This window comes from Poecilia reticulata, chromosome 9 (genome assembly GCF_904066995.2).
Source record: "Poecilia reticulata chromosome 9, P_reticulata-male-v2, whole genome shotgun sequence".
NCBI lineage: Eukaryota > Metazoa > Chordata > Actinopteri > Cyprinodontiformes > Poeciliidae > Poecilia > Poecilia reticulata.
This window is the reverse complement of record NC_088838.1, coordinates 20,072,772-20,099,419: the sequence shown is the minus strand read 5'-3', so window position 1 is coordinate 20,099,419 and position 26,648 is coordinate 20,072,772. Positions and strand designations below refer to the sequence as shown.

Genomic DNA, 26,648 nt, shown 5'->3' with positions numbered 1-26,648 from the left:
CTGCCATCCCAAAATTGAAAACCTGTTAGAGGTGGCAAAGAGACAAGCAAACCATACAACCAGAGTTGCAATGCGACAGTTTAGATCAAATAATGTTTTTTGTGTTGGAATATCCCAGTCGAAGTTCAGACCTAAAGCCAATTGAGAATCCATGGATAGATTTACTGTTTACGTTCACGGATGCTAAAAGCATCGCATTTGACTGAATCTGATCAATTTTCAGACAAAAATGGGTCAAAAAGGTAGTCTCTAAATTACAGCTAAATTGATAGTTATAATGAAATAAAAAAGATTTAGGGATATGACTATATTTGCAAGGTAAATCCCAATAACAAATGTCTCTTAAAATATATGAATGATATAGTCCAGTTGAAATCAATGTTCCTTCATCAACAGTTTTTAATTATTACCCTTTACAGTTAAAGAAAGTAGCTTTTGCTGCAAATGGTGACGTTAATGAAACTTGCATCGCACACAATTTTCCCAGAAGTGTACCTCCTTAAAAACACCATTTCAGAAACATGGTCACAGTATCAGTGCATCGTTGGCGAACCAGCGGGAAACAGGAGTCGAACAGAAAAGGCCAAACAAGTATCTGTATCTGTGGACTAATGTCGTCTTAAGCACAGGCAGAGTGCTGGTTCGTTTACAGAGCTGAAGGACACGGAGCTCCCTGAGAAAGAGTCCAGAGGGGGTTGCTCTGACAGAAATGCAAGGCAGCTGACGTTTGTGTGTCTTCAGTTACAGTTCGGTTCACTTAGCCTTTGAATTTATGGAAACAATTTTTCTTCTTTATTGCAAGTTGAGAAAAGTTATTCATAAGCCATATTTATTTTTGCAAATGTACACACATTACCACTGATGTTTGAATCTAGTCCTGACTGCTGTTGTCTGTTTCAGCATATTATAGCATGTGGTATGTTTAAACAAAGGTTCATTTCAACAGATGACATATGATTTAAATGTTAGGATAGCGTACTAAATCCTTTTGTGATTTGTTAGTAAATGGAGAGTATGAGGGTAAGAATGTTCCTAAAAAAAGTCTTTTTTAGGACAAACAGGCATATGAACACAAAGAGTATCAGACTGATACAGACCTTTGTTGAATGAAAACAGCTGTTTTCAAAAAACTTTGAGCAATGCCACATTTCTCCACTCATGCAACTCATGTTTCACTCTTTGACATGCAGACGCAGCCAGAACCGTTTGGATCCTGTCAGAGCCGATAGAAATTTTTTCACATTGGTTTTAATGCTCACAGCTCAGGTTCAGTTGTAATTCACCGTGACTGCGTTTCTTTTTTAAATTTTTTTCTAAACCCTCAATAACGTCTGAAACTTTGACAGTCTAGTTTCCATCAATATCAGTAAATACTCTGGAAGCACTTCTGTAATTTTACCCAAGCAGAAAAACCTTTTAAGGCGTATTTTGATATGAAAAATAATGTCGTGGACAATGATAATAATTTCATCCTTTTTTCTTTTTCTTTTCACTCCTTTACAGGTCCAGTGTTTCTAAACCCCCTCCAGTGGCACCAAAGGTAATGTAAAATTGTTTTCATGAAATAAGTCAAAACCTTTTCTGCAAAAATACAGTTGCCAAATATGACGATTCTTTAAAAAGTTACATGTGAAAAAAGACACATTGTGCTATTTACATAGATGTCATTTAGGTGAAAACTGATTAGAATAATTATCCTATGAAAAGCTACTGAACACAGTGCCTTGAACTTGTCTTCAAGAGCATCACACCCTTCTGAAACAATGCTGTACATCATTTTTGTTGCATGTCCTCACTTATTTACATTGAACTGTTTGATAAAACACTGATGCTTTCCTAGAACCCAGGCTGATCACATAGCCTGTAGAAACTACTCGATTACTTTTAAAAAGTACATCATTCATTTGTTTTTATTGGACACTAACGCATATGGGAGGCATCCGTGTTTTATGCTTTGATTTAATTAATTTTTGTGTGTATTTGCATGTTCCTTTGTCGTATTGATAGGACAACCGAACAGACCTCATAAAACCAGTAGCCATCAGCCATCCCTCTGTTTCACAACATCCTCAGTCTCAGTGCTCTGCCCCTCACAACAAGACCCCCAGACCTTATGGGGGCTGCAGCTCTGAGGGTGTATACTCTCCTTCACAGTCACCTTTCACCACCTTCATCCCTTCCCCATCCTCTGCCTTCACTCCTGCTTCATCCCACATTAGTCCTGCCCCTCCTCCTCTTCCTCCAGGTCTCCCTTCTCCTCCTTTGATCTCTTACCCGTCCTCTGCATCCTCTTCCTCCTCCCCCCCTGTCCTGGTTGCGCCTCAGCCATCAGTGTATAACACACCGATCAACCTCTACTCAACTGAAAATGCGTGTGAGGTGGCCATGGGGCAAAGGCGGGGCCTGTTGGAGAGTCAGGGAGGAGCCTTACCACAGTTTAATGGGTGAGTGGCAGACTAATCAGATTAATCAATCCATTATTGGTATCCTGTTTTTCTTTTTTTTTAATCATTCTCCTTGAGAGTCTTAGAACCTGCCACTTAGTTTCTTCCCTAACTGTATCACAGAATTTCTCCACTTTGCCTCTGAATGACTTCAAGCTAAAATATTAACCTTTAGGCATATAAATAAAACTTTAATTCTGACAATGTGATTTTGAAGGCATAGTGAGAAATGGCTCTACATCCTGCGACCTTTTTGTTGAGCATGCTTTAAGCATGCTGTATAAATAATTAAGAGGAGAAGGATGCAACCTCAGCATTCAGCTTGACACGTCAGAGACCTCAAATACAGCAAAACCGCCTCCCATCACTCTTCATTTACCCTCATCTGCCGTTTTGGTATGTTTGGTTTGTTACTATCATTTTAATTTCTCTGATGGGACAGTGACAAGCACACTTTAGATTTCTAGGATTAAATTAAGAATCATTTGTTTCATTTTCACTTTCCCATTAAGTTTTAGGATTACCACACTTTGCTGTAAGATTTCTGTGTTTTCTAGGCACTTTTGAAAATTGTTAGTGGTTTCTCTTTCTCTGACAGTCTGAAAACACAAATTATTTGCACAAAGTACTGTGAACAAGCTCACACCAAATACCCATACACAGAGAGAGAGAGAGAGAGAGAGAGAGAGAGAGATCCTACAGCCCAGTTTACCCAGTCATGTGCTTGATATGTTATGACAAAATAAATTCTCTAAATGGTCAGTATGAGCCTTCTTATTTCAAACATTATTCACGAAATAATTAGATATTTTTCCATACTACGCCTGTTTAATCACAGAGACTTCACTCTATCTTGTTTGCAGATTACACCTTTTCTATTTCGTTGCTGGAATTATGTAAACAAGCTGGTGTTCAGCATGCTTTCCTCTTGCCTGCTTGTGTGCATGTTGTGTGATTTGTTTCAGAAGGGAGTCATGAGCAAAAGGTTTCAATTTCTATGTCGATAGACTTGTTCACAAGTATATAATCTATGCTCTCTGTCTTCTTTTATTTCATCCTTTATTTTTCTGCTTTCCAGAACACGTCTCGTCCAATCACAAAGTTAGTGTCTGAAGCATGTTGAGTGCTTGCTCTGGTGTTTTTTTTAGCTGATACTTGTAAATCTCACTGTCTATGCCTGCTTATTTGACTTACTGACGTCTTTTTCTTCGTCTCATCACTATTTGTAGGGTTTGTGTTTGTATTTGAGAATCAGCTTTTGGGCAGTTTGTGAACAACAAATCTTTTTTCACTGAGTCTAAACTAAATAGTGAATAATTCTGATCACAAATGTTTTGTATTTCTGAAATCTTTTCCAACAACAACAAAAAGGTGGTTATTATCTATATAGTGTTTGGTCAGCTACAGAATAATGATAGATTCAGTGTAGTGTAATAAATATTGTGTCCAAAGATCTATATTCCAGACAGAAACTAATAAGTTATTAGTTTTTCTATAATTTGTCACAAAATAAAGGGAAATTGAAAGTCTCCCAAAGTACTATTTATATTTCCAGTTTATCAGTGGAAACCAGCTTTGAAATTTTTCAGACCAGCATTGACATAAAAGTTTTATTCTTATTTTAAGCAACTTCTTAAAAAAGGCTAACATTGGAAATTATATTATACTGGTTGGGTGTGTTTAACATTTGGTAGTGGCAGTGACACATTCTCTACTTTAAAGTCTGTTTAAGATTTTTTCTGAAATTCTCACATGCATCTAAAAAAATAACACAAATGTCTTCAAAGATAGATAAGCTGTTTAGCTGGTATTTTCTTGAAGCAAGCTATTGTTTGATTAGCCAGTTGAAATAGTCACCATTCAGTCAGTTTCTGGGGAAAAAAACTGACATTAAATTGCATTTTTGCACTTGTAATTATGAGCGAATTAAAAAAAAAAAAAAACGACACAAATCTGAGTCACAAATACACATTTTATTTCACAGGAGTGCAGAGTTTTCAATTACAACATATTTTAGCCAATAGTTGTGCACATAAATAATTCTTTATCATAATGGATGTGTGTTCAACTAAATATTTGGGGCTACTTACTGCAGAATCTGCACTTGATCAAGCACAGTGTGAATCTTTAGCAGATAGCATACGTACGCGGCATTACCAACCTTCCTGCAGTAATACATTCTAGTATCCACATCACATAATAGAATGTGTTTTATTGACACTCATAAATCAGACTATTCAGTGTGTTGGGAAAGATAGTAAGAGAGGATGTATTTATAGATGATTGATTGAGACACACTCAGTGTGTATCAATGTGTTGGTTTCTCCTGGGAGTTGATTTACTGACTCTGACAGACATTTCAGTAGCTTGCTGCAAAGCAATACTTTATCCTTACTGTCCATGCACACATGCAAACAAATTGAACGCTGTTATATTTTCAGTTTGCTTTGCACCAGCAAAAGTGAAAAAACAGCATATCTTTATAACATTGGATTAAAGATGACTGAACTTCTACCCATACAGACTTATACACTGTTTAAAAGCACCACCATGTGGTTGAAAATAAAACTTAAATATTGCAGGTTTAGAGAACGTAATGTTCTGCTGTTGTGTTGTGCTCATATTGCTATTTGTATTCCACACGGTCATTTTCTTTTTCTCCATGGTCTTGTTTTATATGAACACATTTCCATCAAATACTTGCTCAGAAGTTAATGACTTTCTATTGATTTGTCCTTTTTCTTTGATGCCCCATTAGTGGACCTCAAAATACTTTAAAGTAAGTCTTAACACAATTCAGTTGTTTTTTTATATATATGTAAAAGATATGAAGGCTGCTGTTTTATAGTCTCTTTCCTTTATTTGGACTCTATTTTGCCTTGTTCTTCTGCTTGATTTCCAAGAAAACCTCTGCGTCTGCCTCCAAGGTATCATGCTGGTTTAAAAAGTACACCAAGTCTATTTAACAAAGTGTGACGTGGCCCTTTTCACATTCTAATTAGCTGTGTGAAGCAGTTCCATCTCATCTAGTCATCTAGCAAACTAATTTCATCCCATGAAACTCAATATGTACTGCTAAAAATGTGGAGTAACCACCACCATAAACGCCAGATGAATGGAAAGATAAATTAGCTTTAAAAGGTACTTTCTGATGTGATCGCTCCCTCATTCGTCTGTCTTTTCTCAGTATTCCCAGGAAACATGTTGTGGACACAGACATCCATTTTTACCATGTGCCTTCTCACGCTGATGCCAGCAGAAAGCGCATAATGGAGGACACAGAGGACTGGCGTCCACGCACGGGCACCACCCAGTCCCGATCTTTCAGGATTCTGGCTCAGATCACAGGCACGGAGAACGGTACGACAAAAATGAAAACTAACCGTTTTATGCATTTTTTTTGTTGAATAAACTATTACTACACATATCTGAATGTAACAAAATTTGATCACCTTTACAGTGCATTTTGGAGGATATTCATTTGATTTAAATAATTTTCCTTCTAGTTCAAAATGAAGAAGCTGATGCATCAAAGAAGACAATGTAAGTGCATCTAAAAAAAGAGTTTCAATTTTGTTGTTTTCTGTGGTTGCTTTGTTGTCATTCACCTTGCTTATTTGAATGTTTAGTATAAAATCTCCATATATGAAGTGGACCAAAAGACTTATACCAACTCTTTCTGACACAATATGTTCAATGAGCCTAAGATGTTAGGCAAAAGCCAAATCTTCATGCTGTGAAGATTTCCAATAATGCCACGTGTGACATTTCGAACGCTTATTTTATGTCGCTCAATATTGATTTTGGACCTATTTGTAATGAATGTGCATATCAGTATTGTTGAAATGTGAATCCAATGGCCTTGCTGTGCTGCATGTTATGTAACTCGTGATTGTGTGGTTGAGAATCATGACTCTGGCACAGTTGTGTTGTTGTGTGCCGTGACCTCTTGACCCTCCGTGCTCTTGTTGGTTTGCTGTGACAAATTACTTAAGCTGTTGCTTCCAATTGTCTGTGCTGGTGTGTGGCATCAGTCATAATGCATTTGTTGTTATTGGTGTTTGGTCCTTTTTTATTCCAATAATGAAAGTGGAGATTTTCCGTCTGAATGCTTTTTGACCATCATCAGCTTCCATTGGTAACTGCTGTCATTGCGCTTTCTTTCTGGCATGGGCCTTAATCCATTTCCTTGTAGTTTTGTTGAGAATGATTATTGCCATTTATTCAAGTTCTTCTTTTATGTTTCTTCTGTTGCTCTTCTCTCTCCTTATTTTTTCCTCCCTTTTCCTGCTGTGTTCTGGGTGGCAGAGTGAACAAGAATACCACTCGACTTGTGGTTGGACCCAAGTACAACGAGCTGAGAAACTGGCACCATGGAGTGTCCGCTCGCACCCTGAATGTCCAGTAGACTTTGTGTGTGTATCGGTGTATGTGTGTGTGTGTGTGTGTGTGTGTGTGTGTGTGTGTGTGTGTGTGTGTGTGTGTGTGTGTGTATCTGTGGGTGTTAGTGGTTGTATGCTGCTGTATTTGTACATCTCTGGGGTGTTTACGTATCTACGTGAGGAAGATTACTAAGATTGGAAAAAAAGTGTAATGATACTAAGGAAGTAAAAGAAAATAGTACTGGAATGAGAGCTGGACATGTGAAAGTTTATCTCTCGTGGTTTCTATGGATCTCTATGGATTTTCTGTTTTCAGTCAGTTTTCAAAGCAGATGGACTTTTCTAATACCTCACCATTCTACTTCGTACCGCTTGTAAGCTTCAGTTAAATAATGCTCCAAAATGAGTTTCATGTGCATTTGATACTGTATGTATACAATCTGATCACTGTCCAAATTAGGCCATATAATGACCCAATAAAAGCATAGGAAAAATATGGAACAAATGAAAAACAAGATGGTGGTATCATGGTCAGAATAAAGTACCCTATCCTGACACGGTAAGGCAGAGAAATCCATACAAAATAGAGTTCAACAAAAGAACCTTTATTTCTTCATGGTTGGATCCAACTAAAACACATTTGTTAATATATAGACATTGTAGGATAAAAATACATTGTGTCCACAGCTTTTATTAAAAGATGCCTTGTTTGTCTTGAAGCTTATACTTCTTTCTTTAAACACTAAATATCTTTTTTATGGCAGACTCAGATCAGATCCATCTTTAATGTTTGATCCATCATCATACTTAGCCCAGAACATAACTTTAGATTGTTTAACCTATTGATCATATCATAAAAGGTAAACAAATCTCTGTTAGAAAAATGTGTCATTTTAGTGAAATGGTTCTGCTTCTGTTTTACTGTTAATTTCCACTTCATTTTTTCACTTCTTGCTTTATCTGTGTCTTTGAACCTGCTTTAACTGTCCATGGTCCTGCAGTTCTGCCAAAGAAATTAAATACATTGAAGAAAGTGTGTTTCAGTATGTAAAAGTATTTATTTTGAACGTTGATAGAAGGTTTTATTGAACGACACTTTGAAGAGTGAGATACATTATCCTTGTATTAAATATGTATACGGCATATCTGAACAAATGACAACTGGTGATGGTCTCTTGAAGGGACTTTGTGTTTTCACGTCACCTTTTCCTGAGTGATTTAAGTAAGTCATTTTAAAGACAAGTGAACTATGCAGTAACAATACAACCATTTGATATAGCTGTTCTTCTGTCTTTAATCTTATTGTATTTGCAGAGAATGCCACATTTTATAAAGAAATTAAATATTTTCAAGATCTATAAAAACAATACATCTGCTTTCATCTTAATTTTCTAAATTTAACCTGTACAACTTGTGATATTGCTACTAGAGTGGAATAAAAACTCCGATGCAAGAAATTTGCTCTGTGATTTCACCTGATAGTTCAGAAATGTCTATGGGATTAAAGAGCATTTGTATTATGGTTTTCTGTATACCTGAAAATATGTAAATAAACACAAAACCACTGACTTTGATTGGTTTAATTAAATAAAAATCATTTTAAGGAGATTATTTTTTCATAGTTGTTAAACGCTTTCAGTTGCTGGACTGTTAAAAGATGTGTCACCAATTCTAAAATAAAGTTGCAAGGGAAAACGTCTGTAATTTTATCCTGAAGAATAAAATCCTGTAGTAGCTAAACAATTCATATTGCACAAATCTATAGTCTTTGAACACTCATTGTTTATTTTTTCTTTTGTTTGATGGGTGTGCGAAATAAAGCAGAGTGCTCACAATGAATTTATGTAATAAAGTTTATTATAAACTTTGAACCACACCTCTTCACTCTGTCGACTCCTTGCTCACTCTTATGGATGAGCAGCACGTAAATCTGCATAAAACAATAACTTTACTGCCAACCCACTGCCTTAAACAACACAAGCCTTTTAGACCATCTGCAGTCGCATCTCAGTGAATCAGAATGGTCATTGAAAAATACTTTTATTTCAGTAATTCAATTCCAGATTTATCACACAGAATGATACATTCGATGTGTTTATTTCTGTTAATTTTGATGATTATGGTTTAAAGCTAATTGAAACCTAAAATTGAGTGTTTCAGAAGATTGTATATGACCATTAAACCAGTTTAAAATACAAAGGATGGCCTTCAGAAGAGTACATCTATTTACTTTATGTACTAAGTAAATGTCTTGTGGCTCTTTTGAGGTGTCAATAAAGCACAGGTGGCTTTGATAGAAGCCTTATGTTTGTCTGCGTTGTCGGGTCCGATGCTTGGCATATTCCTCTTCCTCCATACATTTTCAAAGTGAAGGACAGGGGCCAGTTGGGACTTAGCACAAGGAATGCAATCGTTTTAGCCCTGGATAAGCCTCAGTCTGGTAAGTTTTGAAACACAAGCTCCTGTTCTAAGTTTTATCCTGTTAATTTCCAAGAAAACACTGGAATGTGCTTGGTTTCACAGTCCCCTCAAGACTGCAATTGTAACTGTTGCTTTTTCGACCACAGTTTTTCTTCCACTCAACTTTCCATTCATTTATTTGGATAAACCACTCTAAACCACCGGCTTCTTTAGCAATAAATTTTGTAGCTTACTCTCATTTGTGATCGTGATGCCTTTAAATGTTTTCTGTAGAAGCACAGAAAAGTCTAAAACATCAAAGACATTTTTAATTGTTTCATGAAATAAGTCAAACAGTAGGAATGAGTAGTAAAGGTCATATTGTGTGTAAGTATACTTTATTTTAACAAAGAAAATAACTTATTGAGATGAAAAGCCTTTTTTCCAAGGCTTTTCATTTCAGTAAGTTGAAATGAAAAGCCAGATCACAGATCAAAAGTGATCTAGTCAAAACAGCAGTATGACACATACAGCCAATAAACTTGCAGAATATTTTGAATGGGCTGCATCTTAAGGGCCCCTCGGTTTTGAAAACGTTTGGTCTGTTTTTCATCTGACAAAATGTTAAAGTGTTTTTCCAAATGTAGCTCTTTCTTGAAGCTCAAAATCAGACATTAGGTGATTAATAATAATTAAGTCATTTTCATTTGACTAGGTGCTTCACCAGCTGGTAATCCAGAGGTTACCACTGCTGTAATCTGCTCGCCCTGGAATATTTTGATAATAAAATAATTTTCCACCTTCATTTCTTTTTTTATAACTCAGATCAGCAGTTTTCTTTGTTTACCACTAGATGGAGGCATACATGTTAAAATGTTTGAGTTTACAATGGCTATGACGGTGGCAACCATCATTTTTAATGCTCAGTGAGAAACTGGTAAAGATAATTGTTTTACACTGACATGGGTCCTGCACAAAAACACATTATTTACAAAATAATAAACGTTTTACATTGATTAAAATATTTTTCTCAGTTGTAGTCATTCTCTAACTTGTCTTTTTTTTTTTTATTCAAACCTGACTAAGTCATACTGTTGATTTCTTTTTTTTTTTTTTTTGCATGCTGTGAAAACAGTAATATTCACGATGGTGATTTTACCCAGACTTGCCTTCTGCTCCCTCCTATATGCCTCCAGTTCCCCCACATGACCTGTCCAACACATGAGCTCTGTTCATAGTAAATAAAGTATGCCAATTCACTGCACTGTTAATGTGGCTTTCACTTTGAAACAATCATCAGTTTTTCAGAGTGTTCCTTGTCAACAGCTTATTCTTTCCTTCACTGTATTAGTTAATACATTATAAATCCCATTGAGATTAATAAGGCCAATTCCTAAGTCACTTAAGCTTTTCTCCTTTTTGCTATGTTTTTTTTTTTAATTATTACCAGATGTATGAAAATCCAACTAGCTAACTGGTTCACTAGAACTTTTCACCAAATTTCTCAATTAAAAATTAGAAAAAATATCCTTCCTCTACATTTATAATTTATATTTCTTAAATTGTTTTTGTGTATGTGAAACATAAAAGAAATGTGAAAAGTCACTTATTTATTCTTTAAAGCCTACGTTTGACATATTTTGTGCATTCATATTAAGTAGCATGAAAATGAGAATAGTTTCATGAAGAGCAGTGCAAAATATCAAATCAGACTCTCACTAACTGTTCAAGATTTTGCAGTCGCAAGGGTGTTCTTTGACGCAGTTTTTTTTAAGTTATTACATTTTTGGGGAAAACTCAAATATAGCTAGGCATCCATATAATGTATTGTTCCAGATGGAAGGGCTTTCACTGCCACTGATGCCTAAATCTTACGCTAATTTTGGATACATGAAAAAACGTACAAAATATTTGGGAAATTGTCAAGATAGAAAACAAAAAGAAGATCAAGGAAATAGCTGGGATAATTGCAATAATATTGCAGTTGGGTGTTTTTGCAGCCCAGGTTTTAATCTGAGCATGGTGGTCTGGTTTCATTTATTTATTTGTTTATCTATTCATACTTTTTTTGACAGATTTAATTAATCAGTTAACTTGTCATGATAAATTCCTTCTTTTTTGAAAAAATAGAGTAAATGAAACAGTATGTTGCAAATGCATAGTTTTGAATGACCAATAAAGTGTTGATATTTTCGATGGTATTAGCCTTTGATTATTAACTTCTCATTGTTTTTATAAGACACTTCATTAAGTTTAAATGCAGGGCTATTTTTTTTCCCTTTACATAAAATACCTTAACTACTTTCATACATATCCGGAAAGCTGTTAAGTTGAGCGCCTATATTTATCCAACAGCACAAATAATAGCACTGAACATGCCATCCATGACAGTGAAAAGACCATGTTTATTCAAACCAAGCCAGCACCACAAGACACTGGACATGTGTCTGTGTGGCGACAGTTCATTGCTACTATAACATTCTGTGGTCGCTGTAAAACAACTTGGCAGCATCTCAGAGAGATCAGTCATCAGTCGGTGGAAACAACTGGACACCCAGGCCATGAAGCAATAAAAGGTCTGCATGTGTCTGTTGGAATGGGTGTCTGTATAAATAAATGGATGACTTTGTCATAGTATGAGTGTGAATCTCCACACATGGATAGTATAGTGTGCATGTGAGGCCTGAGTTTCATCCAGAGAATATCACGCTGCTAAACTATAGACCATCTGTTGTGTGGCAGAGAGATCTGCTGGACAGCAGTCAGCTGTGTTAATGAAACATTTGTCCAATGCTCGAATGAAACCCACACTTTTATGTGATGCATGAAACAAGTTCTTCTTAGACCTACGATGCACATGTTATTATACATTATGTAAATAACATGACATGAAATCTGCTCTGTTTTCCCTCGTTAAAGTTTCCAACAAAGGTCACCGTTCGGCAGCTTTTGGAGTAGTGGAGTTGTTGTATGCTGCTTTGAACGCAGTGGGTCGCAAAACAAAACGACAATGGCCAACAAATCTGTTCGGCTCACTTTCCTCGACTTCCTCTTTAATTATCCCTTGCTGTTGACAGGATTCATATGTGGCCCAGTGAATCCAGATGGTCAGCATTAATTGAGTACAATCAAACCCGAAATAAACATCCCTTCCATGTAAAACACATTCAATTTCAGATGTAATTTGCCTGATTGGAGGAGAATATTAATGTGCTGTCATGTAATGAGTTCTAATGAATGATGAACTGAGGAACATCTTATTTCCTGTCCTATTTGTCACATGTCATTAACCACTCAATGTGACTAATGGGAATGGAGGTCGTTAAAATGTTGGGGAGGACTGAATAAATAGATCCTTTAATAATATTTTAGTTATTATGGCTTGTTGGGGATGAGGGTTTTTTTTCCCTACAAGAACATTATACTTGATGAGTTGATGCCCATTAATACTGTATTTTCATTCAGATAGAGCTGTGACGTAAGTTAAAACAGATGTAAGTTTGGTTGGTTGATATTTTTGTTGTTTCTTGTGCCAAAGTTTAAATGGAAATCTGTCAATCGCCCCAAGAAAAATGTTGAAGTTTACAATATTTGGTTCCTTCTGTTGCAAATTTACTTTATCCTTCACTGTATTTAACAGTGGGAATGAGGTGCTTTTTTACACATTCATCTCCTTTAGAATTTTATTTAAAACATCCTAGTAATGAAAAGGGTCAATTATACCATGACTACTAAGAAGATTATCAAGGCTTCAAAGAAAATGAGGTCCAGAGCATCTGTTTCACACCTGAGAGATCGCAAGGCCAAAGGAGAGACATCAAAGGATTTTCAAATGCAATATTACAGACCATTAAGTGCTGCTAGCTGTAGCTTAAAAAGTGGATGTTGGTGGTGATTTTAAGTTGTATCAAAATACAGAGGAAAAAAATTAGTTGGCTCCATACAGTAAAAGAAAATTAGCTGCATACGGTGCATACAGTAGAATTTGGTGTGATGTAGATTCATTGGCCTCTGTTCCCAGACACATAGAACACAAAATAATTGGGCTCATAATGTAAATGGAAAGATATGTTGTGCAGTCCGATTGTCTCCTTCCAATGGCTGACTACTTAGACTAGGATTGTGCTGCCTATAGACTGATTAGCGGAAATCAATGCTAACACAACAGTCATCTTGGTGCATTTGTCATAATTCATGTCATTGCACTGTAACTCATTTACCCACCACAGCATATTTTGATCAGATAACTCTGACATATTTTATTAGTTAGGGCTCACATGTTCAAAGATTAGATTCTGCTTTAAAATATTTGATTATATCTCAAAGCTTGACATTGTTTTAAATATAAATTTTAACTCCTACATTTAGGATGGTTAAATTTGGCTATATTTACATTCAATTCTAATGCATAGATATATTGGTTTGTAAGTAACTGAATATTACATTAAAAGTCAGCTTGAAATTATCTTACAAATGCTTCTTTTGCATCTGTTAATGTATATTTTTCACATTCATATAAATACTCAACAAACTTTGATAAACTGGACTGTTTCATAAATTCAGCAAGCAGTTAGTGGTAAGCAGGGTACACAGTGGACAGATCGCCAGTCCATCGCAGGGAAACAAAGATATACAAAACAAACAACCATGCACACACATTAACACCTAAGAAATATTTAGAGCCATGCACACACACATGGACATGCACATTAACGTGCACACACACATTAACATTCACACACACATTAACACCTAAGAAATATTTAGAGCAACCAGTTAATCTAACACATATACTTTTGGACTGTGGGAGGAACCAGAACATATGCATGCATGGGAAGAACATCAAACTACATGCAGAAAGATCTTTGGCCTGGATTTGAAGGACATTCTTGCTGCAAGGCAATGGAGCTATCAACTCATCTACTGTGCAGGCCTCAAATAAAACATATTTTTTAATGCTTTAAATAAATGCTTTAACGATAATTTTCAAAATATAACTGACAAATTATCTTTAAATTATGCAAGAGTACATGCAAAGTCCTAACTAAACTAAACCAGATTTCAGGAGAAGAATCTGTACCTCCAAAATAAAGTTTACAGCTGCACTTCTAAATAAATGATCAATGTCTCATAGGTGAGATCATTGCAGCACTGTGTTCTAAATTCCAAGTAGATTTGAACCAGTGATTAAAAAGAAAGTTATGGTGTGTGACCTTCAAAATAAAAGTCTTGCTCTTTCAAAGATGAGCATTTGAAAATCCATCCGTCCTTTCATTAGCTTCTGCTTTATCCAGGTTTGGGTCACAATGCACAAAAGCAAAAAAATACATGAATGATTTGGACGTCAAAGTGTCTTTGAAACAATTAATTTCTTTGTTCCACTTTGCTCTCAATTCAACTAGTGTAATCTTGGTTATTTTGACTCCATCACTCTTGGTATTTTCTCCTTTACTATTTCTGTCTCACTCACACAAACATTCAGACACAACTCAGTGTAACTATGACTGCAGTTGCCATAACATTTGTCTGCCATGAGTTCCCTAATAATCAGACACGAGGGGAAAAGGTTGTGGTGATCCAACTGTTGGCATCGACCGCAGTTATGTGTTATGGCTGCAATGTGTCTGGAGAGAGTCTGTTAGCCCACCCAAGCTAGTGTGCTGGCATTCGAAAATATACGCATGTAGATAGACATGCGCATATTTCAAATTGTGTCAAAGGGATATAGACATTGTTTTGTAATATAAGGCTTACATATAACATAAATGAAGGAGCATATGTTACCCTGCTTTGTGTTTGAACTCTTCTCATCTTCTGCGTGACACATGTTGTAAAAGTATATTCGGTCTATAAGGCCCTCCTCTTTGTCTGTTGTTGTTGGTCAAACGATTTCACTGGCAGAGTGCGAGAGAGCTCACAGAATGGTTCAACTAAAGAAGGACAGAACTAGAATAAAAACCGTGTCATAAAACGGCACTTTGGTGTGGAAATAGTTAAACTGCTATCTATTATATATGCATGAAATGTTAAGTTGCAAACAAAAATAAATGGAGGAATGTGCATAAAAGACAAACAAAAGATAAGAGATGGTATAATTTGTGTGGTCACAAAAGGAATGTATTCTCAAGGCTTTTAATGTTTACTTTGTAATGTGGCAAACAGATTGCAGCTGACTAGATTGAAAAAAGATCCAGCGATGACTCATTTACAGTTTACCAGAAGAGTCCACCAGATGTCTATGCAAATATGACAATTCAAAAACTTACAATTTGTGTTTTTCCAAGACGTACTAAGCAATAACATCACAGATCATCTACTATGATGAGCTGTGGATATTTGGTTCCCATCCACATTTTAATTCTTTGTTTTTAGTAAAATCACATGGACTGCTACATGTTCATAACTCCATATTTTTATATTTATGGTGGTTGGAGAAAAAGGCATTTTTTGTGGCTGTACTTCAAGAACCAGAGTCTAATGGTTCTTATAAAGATTTGATGAACCCAAGATGCCACCCTTTGCAGCAGCAGTTTTATAGTGATCTTTGGAGGTTTTATTATGTCTCCCACCCTTTGCAATCCTGCACAGTCTGGATGGTGGAAAGATGAAAGTGGGGCCTTGTCCAGCCTAAAAGCCAGTAGCTAAAACAAATGGGACTTTGTGTCATGTTATATTTATACCCCATGGAAACAGACATTGTGTGTTTTATGAAGTTTACAGAGACTCCAATGAACATACAACAATAGATAAATAAAGACAACAATAATAAAAAAAAGGCTTCAGTCACTTATATTAGGAAAGAAGTATTTGGGAAATCAATAATTGCTATGATTAATTTTTTGTTTGAAATTATTTCTTAAAATTAGATTTTTTTTTTCCTTTTGAAAAAATTCAGTTTTATTTTGCTGTTATTTAACATTTTGTGTTTGTGCTACTAAAATAAAAGAAACATTTATTCCCAAAACGTGTGACCAGCACTTTACTAAGAACTGAACATAATTTAATTAACCACAAAGACAGACAGAGTGGCAGAGAAACACCTTTTGTGGGCGAAAACAGCTCATTCCTCACATGTAGGTCTAACAGAATTACCCATCCAATAAGGATGGCCCTTGATGCATAAGTTCTTCAAGGTCAGACTATATTTTTCTTTATCTTAAGAGGGAATATTTGAATATTTGTTAATTATAGAACTCGTAAAAGCAATATCTTAAACCCTACAGTTATTTACCACATATTTGCTTATTTTATTAATTTTGTATAGAGAGCTGAACTGGGACCCTTGTGGTCCTCAAACAGATTCTTGGACCTTTTCTTTAGCTAGTTTTTGGAAATCATATCAACTTAGAACAAAACTATGTGTCGTCAGTCAGCTTTTCAGTTGTCTGCCGTCTATTAAACTGCAAAGTGAGGTTTTTTTTCATTCTTTCAAATAAAGTAAAACAGATTTTGTTTGTATCTGCAGTCCATCATAGGAATATTGTTTTCTCTCCTTCTTAACATCTGACATTTGAACAAAGTTTGTCTCTAATGATGAGGCATTGTAAGACATTTAGTTTCCTGTTCATGCATGTTTTGGGTCCATTTTTAAATGGCATAATGTATTATCAGAATTACATAAACTTTTTCCTAACATGTTTATTAACATACCAGCAGAACAAACGTTTGCTTAAAATTAGCCACATAGGAAACATTGGTTAATACAATAGTCATCAGGTAGTTAGGAACTGCAGTGTTTTGAATACAGCTCTCTGTTTTAGCTATCAGCTTTATGATGTATCATTTTAGAGAGTAAAATGTCTGAGATTCTACATGAACCTTTAATTTTCATGTCTTTCTAGCATATGTAAACAATGAAGCAAATCCCGGAAACTATTTGACAACTTACTTAAAGATTTTGGATTTTGAATTGATAGAATCATATTATTGTGGGAATCTCAATTTGATCACAAAACATAGAATGTGGTTTTTAAAAAATTGTGTTCTCTCTTTGTGTTTCTGCACAGTGAGGAGGATGAGGAGTCACAGCTTAACTCCCATGAATCTGCTGTTGTAAAAACTATGATGAAAGGAACTGCTTCAAACCACGGTAAACACCATTTTTATGTAGATAAGATGGACTTATAATTTATGGTTATTCACTTATTCACTCTGTCACAAAGCCGGTAAGTAGCAGTTGCAAATATTGCCAGCTGCCATTATTGCATCCTGTCAAAAATCAGATTTATGGGCCTGATATTAGAGTGTAGAAGTGTGTTGCCCAGTTACCGAGTAGAATTTTAAACAATATGTTCCTTTTAGCTGTTAATACATTATTTTGCTCCTACTGTCAGGGCTACATAAAATTTGTTAAATGGTGCATAAATTATTGTGACAAATCTGTTAGAGCTATTCCAGGTAAGCTGTACCTGTGTTACTTTTACAGACGGCAACGTAATCAACATATTTAAACAACATAAAATCCCTAACAGAAATGGCATGGATCATTCATATAACTTCTGTAATTATGTATATATAGACAATTTAGTTTTTTCCCAGACAAACAAAGTGTTTTCATCTTTGCAAACATACACACAAAAAAAACTCTTGGCTCTCACTTCTAGCCTAATGGGAAACTGCTTTACAGTTGTGAAACCAAATGTTGTTACAGTCAATTTGCGAGGGGGAAAATGACCTTACTTTCCGTAGCTGACGCTCAACATATGTTATGAAATAGGTCATTGCAGTTTGTCTCGTGTTTTTCCTCAGTGGAAAGCCATTAAAAAAATCCACATTGGCCTCTGGCACCCTACTCAATACCACATGCAGTGGCTCTGTTTTGTCAGAAAGATAATATTTATAGAGAGAACCTGTTGGGAGTAATGAAAAAAATGTTTTGGAGGCAAGCTGTGTAAAGCTGAAGAATGTTTTTTGAGTCCTCAACTAGTGTAGTCAGAGTTGATGTTCTGTCCTTTACGTTGTTATTGTACTGATAGAGTATACATAATTTATTTCTAAATGTGAGAAAGTGTTTGCCCCCTTTACAGTAGTCTTGTTTTTTGTCTCTTTTTTTATCATCAAATGACTTTACACATCAGATAAAGGCAACCTCAGTTAAAGCACCACACAGTTTTTGAATTATATGCATTTATTAAGGCTCATGTGGAAAAAGTATTTGACTGGATTTTAAAAAAAGACCTGCTGGTAAAGATTTACAGCTTACTGGTAGAGTCCACCAGATTTTTATTGAATATGGAAATTCATAAACTTTATGATACTTTTTAGTCGTTTCCCAGACAAACAAACCGACAGCATCACAGATCATCTACCACAATTAGCAGTATAATTATGGTAGAGTCTTTGTTCCTAGCAAAATCAACTTGAGTGTCACATGTTTCATAACCCCACATTTTAAGGATTGATGGTTGGACAAAAAGTCATTTTTTGTGGCTGTACTTCAAGTACCTAGTGGTCTAATGGTTCTTGTAAAGATCTGATGAACCCAACATGCCACTCTGTGCAGCAGCAGCTTTATAGCAATATTTGTTTTTGTCTGCCAACCCTTGCTATAACGCACAATGTGCATGGTGGGAAGATAAAAGTTACCTTTCCTTAAACCACACATACAAAAACATCTGAACATCTGCACTGTGGAGATGAAAAGCTAAACTCTATGTTTAGCCAGGTGCCCGAGTTTTAGTGTTTTAGCGGCTGTCTCGGTGGTCCATGTGTGACTTTGTGTGCTTTTGGCTGTATGTGTGCATGCACATAAACTTTAGGAATGTGTTAGAAATAAAAATATTCTGTGTGTTTCTAAAGATGGATGTGATTAATTTATGGTTGCGACAACAGTGGTCAGCGAGCAGCGTGCACCTTCATAACACCTGTTGAGTGTGAAGTCAGAGAGGTTAGAGGTCAAATGTCCTACAAATCACACACACAAAAAACATAAAACATACAGCCAAAGCTTTAGACACCTTGAGGCCTTGCAGTGCAAGAAGATAAAAAGATTGTCATTTTATCTCTGCGGAACGTTACCCGCCTTTCACTGATAACAACATAAGTAAGATTAAATAAGTCTGTAGTAGCTGTAAAGATGGAGCAAAAGTGAACAAGAAAATGTAAAAGTGGCACTGAAAACTAGAGAGATGCAAAAATTAAAATTCTCCCAGGAAGGTGTGGTAACAAATGTAACATTTTTGACCTGCTTGGTGGTCCTTCTTCTATTTCTGGGTCTGATCTCTCCACCAGTTAACCTTGTTGCAGTTTTTTGTAACTTCAAATGTTTTTGTTGTTATTGCAGTAGCAGATTATTTACACACCCATTTAGACATTAACAATTCTAAAAATGCCATTTTAGTTATGTTTGTTTACATATAAAAAGGGATGTATTTTTCATTAAAATTTTACCCTGGCAGTTAAAGCTGGGTCAGTCCCTCAGTCCGCCACTGCATATTAATTTCTTTGATCTGAACCATTATAGTCCAGTTAGTGGTGTATGTTTAGGATTTTGGTCACTTACGAGCAGAATCCTCCATCTATTCTCTTTTTCTTTTATTTTTTGTAATTGTCATTTTCCTTTTCACTTGTTTTGCACTTTGTGTCTGCCACATAAATTCCAAAAAAATATATATTGAAAATGAAGGCTTTAATTTGACAAAATGTGAAAAGGTTTAAGGTGTTATAGTAGTTCTGCAGGGGATTCTATATATTTGTATATTCTATCTTTAGCAAAGCAACATTTTACTCTGCTTTCCTCCAACTCCTTTAGGACAAAGAGTACAGAGTGGTTTGATCACTCCATCTTTTGGAATGAAGGGTAATGGAAGTGCCAGTGTCCTCAGGGGTCCTGTTCCAGCCCGACCAGTGCCTCAACCCCACCCCAAAGATGAGGACACTCTGGTCCAGATGGCAGAACACATTCCTGCTGGGATGCGAACCCCCATGTGTGCCCACTGCAACATGGTGATCAGGTTAGAAGCTACTGTTGGAACTAATATCAAACGTTTTGCTCACAGATTGAAGAGAAGATTAAAAACTGGTTTATGTTTGTATTCATAAGTAAAAAAAAAAAACTTAGTAAGATTTGAGTTTTTGCCATTGATTGCAAAATAATATTTTCACAAAAATTTTATCTAGAAAACATCAACTGCACCAATAACACTCAAACACTGGGAGTAATATCCATTCATCCGTCCATCCATGGGCTCTGGTTTTACTCTTTTCAAAGCAAAAATATACAAATCCATTACATTTTTTTGTAATGCTAAAACTGTCTATGTTTTAGTGAAGTTTTCTTATTTTGTATAGCCATTTATATCACTGTTGCTGTTCCAAAATTAGTTAAGAGTGCTTGAGGAAAACCATACTTTTGTCTCTATTTTCTTAACTGTATCTTTATGTAGACACTAATTTTTCCATGCCAATTTTCCAACTTTTCAAATGAGAAATTCTGAGAAATTATGTTCCCTAAAATGCTGTCATTCTGATCCTTCGGCCATTGCTGAGCAGAAATCCCCATCCACACTCAATTACACTTCTAATTTTTAGTGTGGTTTATAATTTGCTAAAAAAAGAAAAAGAAAAAACACCAAAAATGCTGCTCAGACCACTTGGTAGTAATTCTGTGTTCCCTGTTTTTTAAAGATGAGAGGCATAATTGGTAACTTGAATGCAAAATACTAACAAAAAATATTCATTAGCACATTATAAGGACTTTTGGAGGAAAAAGGTAAAAAAGACCAGGGATTTTGTTTATAAAGCTGGCATACGCACAAAACGGAGCCTGAAACTTGCACACATTATGTTATGCTATAGCCATAACAGCAAAAACATTTGAGGTGACAAAAAAACAACAATGCTAACTGGTGGAGAGATCAGATCCAGAACTAGAAGAAGGACCACCAATCAGGTCAGAAATTTCATAGATGCAAAAGTTGTGATCTATGAACAAACTTGATCTGGGATTGTGTGGCCATGAAAGAAAGGCCTGACACACATACGCTTGTTTTGGAGACAAGGCCGACACAGATGGTGAGGTGGGAAATTGAAGCCACTCTGCATCGTAATTTCCTCAGACATTTAACTTAAACCATAGATCAACTTTATCATAATTATCCAAAAACGCAGTGCAATAAATGTTTATGATGGTGAGCCATATCTATACATGAGGATGTTTCATAAAAAACAAAATGAACTTCGAGGCAACTTCAATTATAAACCTTTCAAGTGATTTCTCATCATCACATTTGACTTAGCACACATGCATAAATTGTGAGAAGGTGTGAGGCAATCACAGTGATTGCTGTAATCATCTAAATACCATTGTGACACCTGTGCAATACTGTGTGATAGATGCATCTGCGCTGCTGGAAGACGTGAATGGGAGAATCAGGAGAGAACATGTTTTCAGAGATCACCAAGATCTTCTGCCCCATAATGATGACTGGCTTATAAGCAGTTTTGAACTCCCTAGAGTGTTTCTCTTAGATTTATGTACTGAACTAGGTCCAGTGTTAAATAAATTAACTCTTTGCCTGAACCCACTTTAATTGACAACATAATTCTGAAGTCATCCATAGGTCTGGGATATCACAACCAGCGCTGAACGCAGTAATGACTGCCATTCTGGATGCCATTGTTAACGTCACCAGTCGATATGTCAGATTTCCCTACACTGTATGGAAAGCCAGACATTGCTGCAATGTCTGGCTTTCCAAATGTGTTCAGCACACTTTTCAACACCCAGACTGCTATAAGGGCATATGACAACAGAATTGTGTATGTAAATGGAAAACAAATTAGTTCCATTAATTTGGACTCAGATTATATTTGAGTCCAACATGCACCTGATAAATTTAGGCCTGGCTCAAAGCACGACTCTTTAATCCTGGTGCAAAGCAGAGGTGCTAGATGATGAAAGAATATTTATATATTGTGCAGACTTTGGTTTAGGCTTGAGGCTGCCTTAAAGGCCTTTTTTGTTTATTTGAAATGTTCTTTTGAATAGCTATGGCTCATCAGCGCAAGTCTATATCACACTGCTTTTTTAAATGCTTATGATAAAGTCAGGTATGTAATTAAAGGTCTGAGGGTATCATGATGCAATGTAGCTGCAATTCTCCACCTCACCATCAGTGTCGCCATTTCCCCTGTCTACAAAATGAGCTTATGCGGTCCACCTGGGTCAGAGTGCGCATAAGGGACCGCGCATTTTCCCGTCATGTTTATTTTTCATAGGGCCTTACGACACGCATCACGGTAAGGCCCAATTATGTGCGTACACCAGCTTCATAAATGGGACCACAGAACATTCTTTCCTTAATTCGGCTTGAAAGGAAGATGCAGCCTTTAAGTCAAGTTTGTCCTACAGCACATCATGATAAACTCTCTTCCTCTTTGTCTCTTCTGCATGCATTCTGTCTTTTCCGATGGCTGCCCTGCCTGGTCTGAATGTTATCTGTGACGGAGTCACTTGATACTCTGTTGTACCCAGGATCAGGTTGCCCACATGCTAATAGCTGTCAGCTTGGGCTGCTGTCAGACGAGGCTCAGATAAGCACACCTATTGTTCTCAGTGAATTGGGCTACAATGTTTCCTCACTTTACTTAATCATCAGAGTGGACAGGACCAATGTGCTTTGTAAGCTGAAGCAGAGTACAGGTTACTCTGCTTCAGCTCTCTAAACTGTGTGCTGAAAGGGTGTTGTAAAGAACTAAATCAGCTTATTAGTTAGTTAATAATCTGAACCTTAAGTGAAACTGTACAGCTGTGATGTACCGCACTGCATAAAGCATCCTCCATATTTAGTGGAAGCCCTTGCTAATTTGTGTAAAAAGACAAAAAATGAACTCTATTGTTGAGGCATATTCATGGGTGGATACATGCAGAAAGATCTAGATTTGAATGTAATCACGTTTATTAAGTGGTGAAAATAACTGAAATAAGTAAATCATGTATTTTTCTTTGCCCATCAGTCATGGAGTTAATGTCACCACTAGCAATCTGTGTAAAATAAATGTAAGCAAAGCAATTTTTGTCATTAATTCTTTAACATTTCAACCTGAACTTTCTGAATTATGTTTAGAGGAGAAGCGATCAACATCAAAATGGGTTCTTACAAACACAGTCTGTATGAGCCTGCCAGCTGTATCGAGTCTGTCACACACACACACACACACACATAGACATGCGCACACACACACGCACGCATGTCCTTTGGAAGCAACTATTTTCTGTGTACCAAAAGAAGAAAACTGTACCATCTCCTGCTGTTATTTAATTCTGAGCTGTGCTCACTTCACGTTGTTTAGTTCAAGGTTCTCAAAAAAGTGAGTGCGACTCATGAACACTTTCATGAACAACACTGGGACTCAAGTTTACCTTACTACCACCTGTAGTGATAAGGATGGTGAGAGAACATGAAAATCCCTCAAGCTCTCTATTGAAGAACAACAAAATGTCATTATGTGACTATGACACTGCAAAAAAGATTATTTCATTTGAAAGGTTTTTACTTTCTTACCATGGGTAGTATGAAATTGAGAGGGTTGTGCAGTAGAATTTAACATTTTATAGTTAATCTCATTGTTTTTTTGTTTTTTTTTTGTTTTTTTCAGAGGACCATTTTTGGTTGCAATGGGAAAATCTTGGCACAAGGAGGAATTTAACTGTGCCCACTGCCGTACATCTCTGGCAGACATAGGCTTTGTGGAAGAAAAAGGCTATGTGTATTGTGAACACTGCTATGAAGAGTTCTTTGCACCAACCTGCAGCCGCTGCCAGGCCAAGATATTGGGGGTGAGTTGATATATGAACAAATAAAAAGGAGATAATATGTTCTTTGAAAAAGAAAAAAGAAATGCGTGATACCTCAATGTGCATACTAGTTTTCTGATAGTGAATGAACGCTGTAACAGAGACAATCTCAAATGGACGTGGAGGTCCTGTTAACCTCCACTTTCAACCAGGTCTGTCCTTTGCTGTTTTTGCCACAGAGGTTCTGTACCACTCTTTGTTGGATTGATTATGTAGGCAAACGTTATTACATAATTTAAAATAAAGACTTAAAGAGCCTCTAAAATGTAAAATTGGTCCCCCTTCAAAAGTCCACAAATGAAAAGGTTCTATCCTGAGTTGAAATATCTATGGTGACCATGACTGAAACTCAGGAATGCAGTGTATGCTCTGAAGTTAGGAGAATTAGCCTTAGAAGCCTTAAAGACTGCAGGTGTGGTTTGAACCCAAAGTGCCAAGAAGCTGAAATCGCATTTCTCTGAGCAGCTCTGACATTTATCCCTCACATGTTCTAACCTCTTTAGCCTCAAACCTTCCAACCCTCCATTTCTCACACATCTTCAACTAGCTTATGGCTTCCTATTAACCTGTTTTTCTCACTCCTGTTCTTCTAATCCTTCGTTTTACTCTGGCCCACCAACTTTCTTGTTCGAGCAATTTAAGGGTGGGAAAAAAAGAAAAAAAAAACTGAAGAAGTATTTTTTTTTTAGTCTGGTCATGCGACTGCTTTTTTTTCTTTTTCTTTTAAAAAAGAATACCGTCTTTTGAAGAGATCTGTCAATTATTATCTTGCTGAGATTAATTTATGAAATTGATTCTTTTTCTCTAACACTTTACTGAGAAAGTAAGACAGGTTATCTAGCATTTGTAAGTATACAAATCTGGATGCACTTTTGTGTTATGTCTAAGACTATTACCTGTGTTTTACATTTTATGTTTAGGAGGTAATTAATGCCCTGAAACAAACATGGCACATCTATTGCTTCATGTGTGCTGCCTGTCAGCAGCCAATCAGGAACAACACCTTTCACCTGGAGGATGGGGAACCTTATTGTGAGCAAGGTCAGTAGAAAAGGTGTCGATGTTTGTGCTAATATTTATGTAAGTTCATAGATAAATATGATAATTACTTACTTATGATAAGTAATTATTACTTATTATAAGTAATAATTTACAAGTAATATTTTCAGTAAGTGTAATGCTTAATTCAGTTCCTTTTATGTAGTGTGGATTCACATCAAATCAATAATTCACTTTACACAAAAATAAATCCAGAGTATTTACAGAAATATGGAGACCCATTCAATGCAATTTTTTTGAAAATACCTTAATTTCAGTAACTCCATCACATTTAATAGATTAATTAGACACAGACGGGTGTGTTTAAAATGTAGGCTTCTTGATAAGTGGTGTTAAAATTAGTCCACCGATTATTCATTCATGAGATATTAATTATTTTGTCAGCAAAGATGTTGACACCGTTTAGCCACATGAAACTGTCTGTCACTGTAGGTGATGCATATGACTCTGCATGAGAAAACTGAGTAAGTTGTGCAGGGCATGCCCTGTTTCTGACATTTAACTTAGCTTGTTTACTCATAGCTAATTCATTGCAAAGACCTATACATTGATTTAAGACCACACTTAAATCAATTTACACCAAACGCATATTAGTCAAGTCCATAACAATTCGTCAAAACGTCAAAATCAGTCCCTTTTTTCAGTTATTTTGATATTTTAAAAACCGGTGCCCGACATCTCTTTTTTTAAAGAAGGAAGTTGATAAAATCAAATTAAAAATAACCAAAGTCCTAAATTCAGTCTGTAGGTGCTTCACTGCTAACATCCTCATTGCTGTGGGTTGGTGGATATGATTAGCTCTGGATACCACTTGGAAGCCGAATTAGAACAAGTGTGGGTTACATGTGGTCCATGTTTCAGTGGTTGTCTGATGTGAGACACAGTTGCTCACTACCTGTAGGCTTCTGAAGGGCACTGTGTGGGAACTGAATGACTGTACAATCCGCTGATTGGACACATTGACTAGGCTGATTAGACTTGGAGATATTTTGTCATCCTACAGTAGAAACACCCAACAGTCATGTGAAGAAAAGCACAAGTTTACCTCATTTGAAATGGAAGAGGTTTATTCTTTAGCTTTGTATTCAAAGCTAAAGAGTAAAGTTATTTAGTTTATTATTTTTGCTGTCTGCTACATATTGTTTAGGCATTTTTCCTTTGAAAATCTCTGAGAGAATGATGTTACTGAGTAGTTTAGTGTGAAGATAAAACCTGATTGTTTAAAAAATTGTTTTTCTTATTTGCAAAACAGACTTTTACAGTTTGTTTGGGACTGGTTGCCATGGCTGCGAGTTCCCTATTGAGGCTGGAGACAAATTTCTGGAGGCACTCGGTTACAACTGGCACGACACCTGCTTTGTTTGTGTCGTAAGTGAAAATCATACACGCACACTTGGCGTCCTAGATCTGACAGACATACGTATTGTGTGATGAAGCATAATCATGTATCAATTTAGAGACTTTTAATATTAAAAATGTTTTAGGTTCCTGCTATTGTGTCTGTTTTGCTATTCTATTTAAGCAACAGTTAACTGATTACAGGTCAGCTTCAAATTGTGTGTAAGT

General features: G+C 36.1%; 1 protein-coding gene across 4 annotated transcripts in view; it reads left to right on the top strand.

Annotated features, from left to right (window-relative positions):
- The window catches only part of pdlim5a (PDZ and LIM domain 5a), a 59,303-nt gene that overhangs the window by 30,962 nt on the left and 1,693 nt on the right, over positions 1–26,648 (top strand). The window contains exons 4-14 of one of the 4 annotated variants that reach the window (XM_008418502.3): positions 1,504–1,540; positions 3,523–3,545; positions 5,203–5,223; positions 5,348–5,371; positions 5,632–5,804; positions 5,951–5,987; positions 17,233–17,315; positions 19,977–20,178; positions 23,825–24,005; positions 24,944–25,064; positions 26,335–26,450. In XM_008418502.3, coding sequence (XP_008416724.2) covers positions 1,504–1,540; positions 3,523–3,545; positions 5,203–5,223; positions 5,348–5,371; positions 5,632–5,804; positions 5,951–5,987; positions 17,233–17,315; positions 19,977–20,178; positions 23,825–24,005; positions 24,944–25,064; positions 26,335–26,450 — 1,018 coding nt within the window. Of the gene's footprint in view, positions 1–1,503; positions 1,541–2,007; positions 2,445–3,522; positions 3,546–5,202; positions 5,224–5,347; positions 5,372–5,631; positions 5,805–5,950; positions 5,988–17,232; positions 17,316–19,976; positions 20,179–23,824; positions 24,006–24,943; positions 25,065–26,334; positions 26,451–26,648 lie in introns of all 4 variants that reach the window. The other 3 variants (XM_008418503.3, XM_008418501.3, XM_008418505.3) reach the window with 3 other exon arrangements.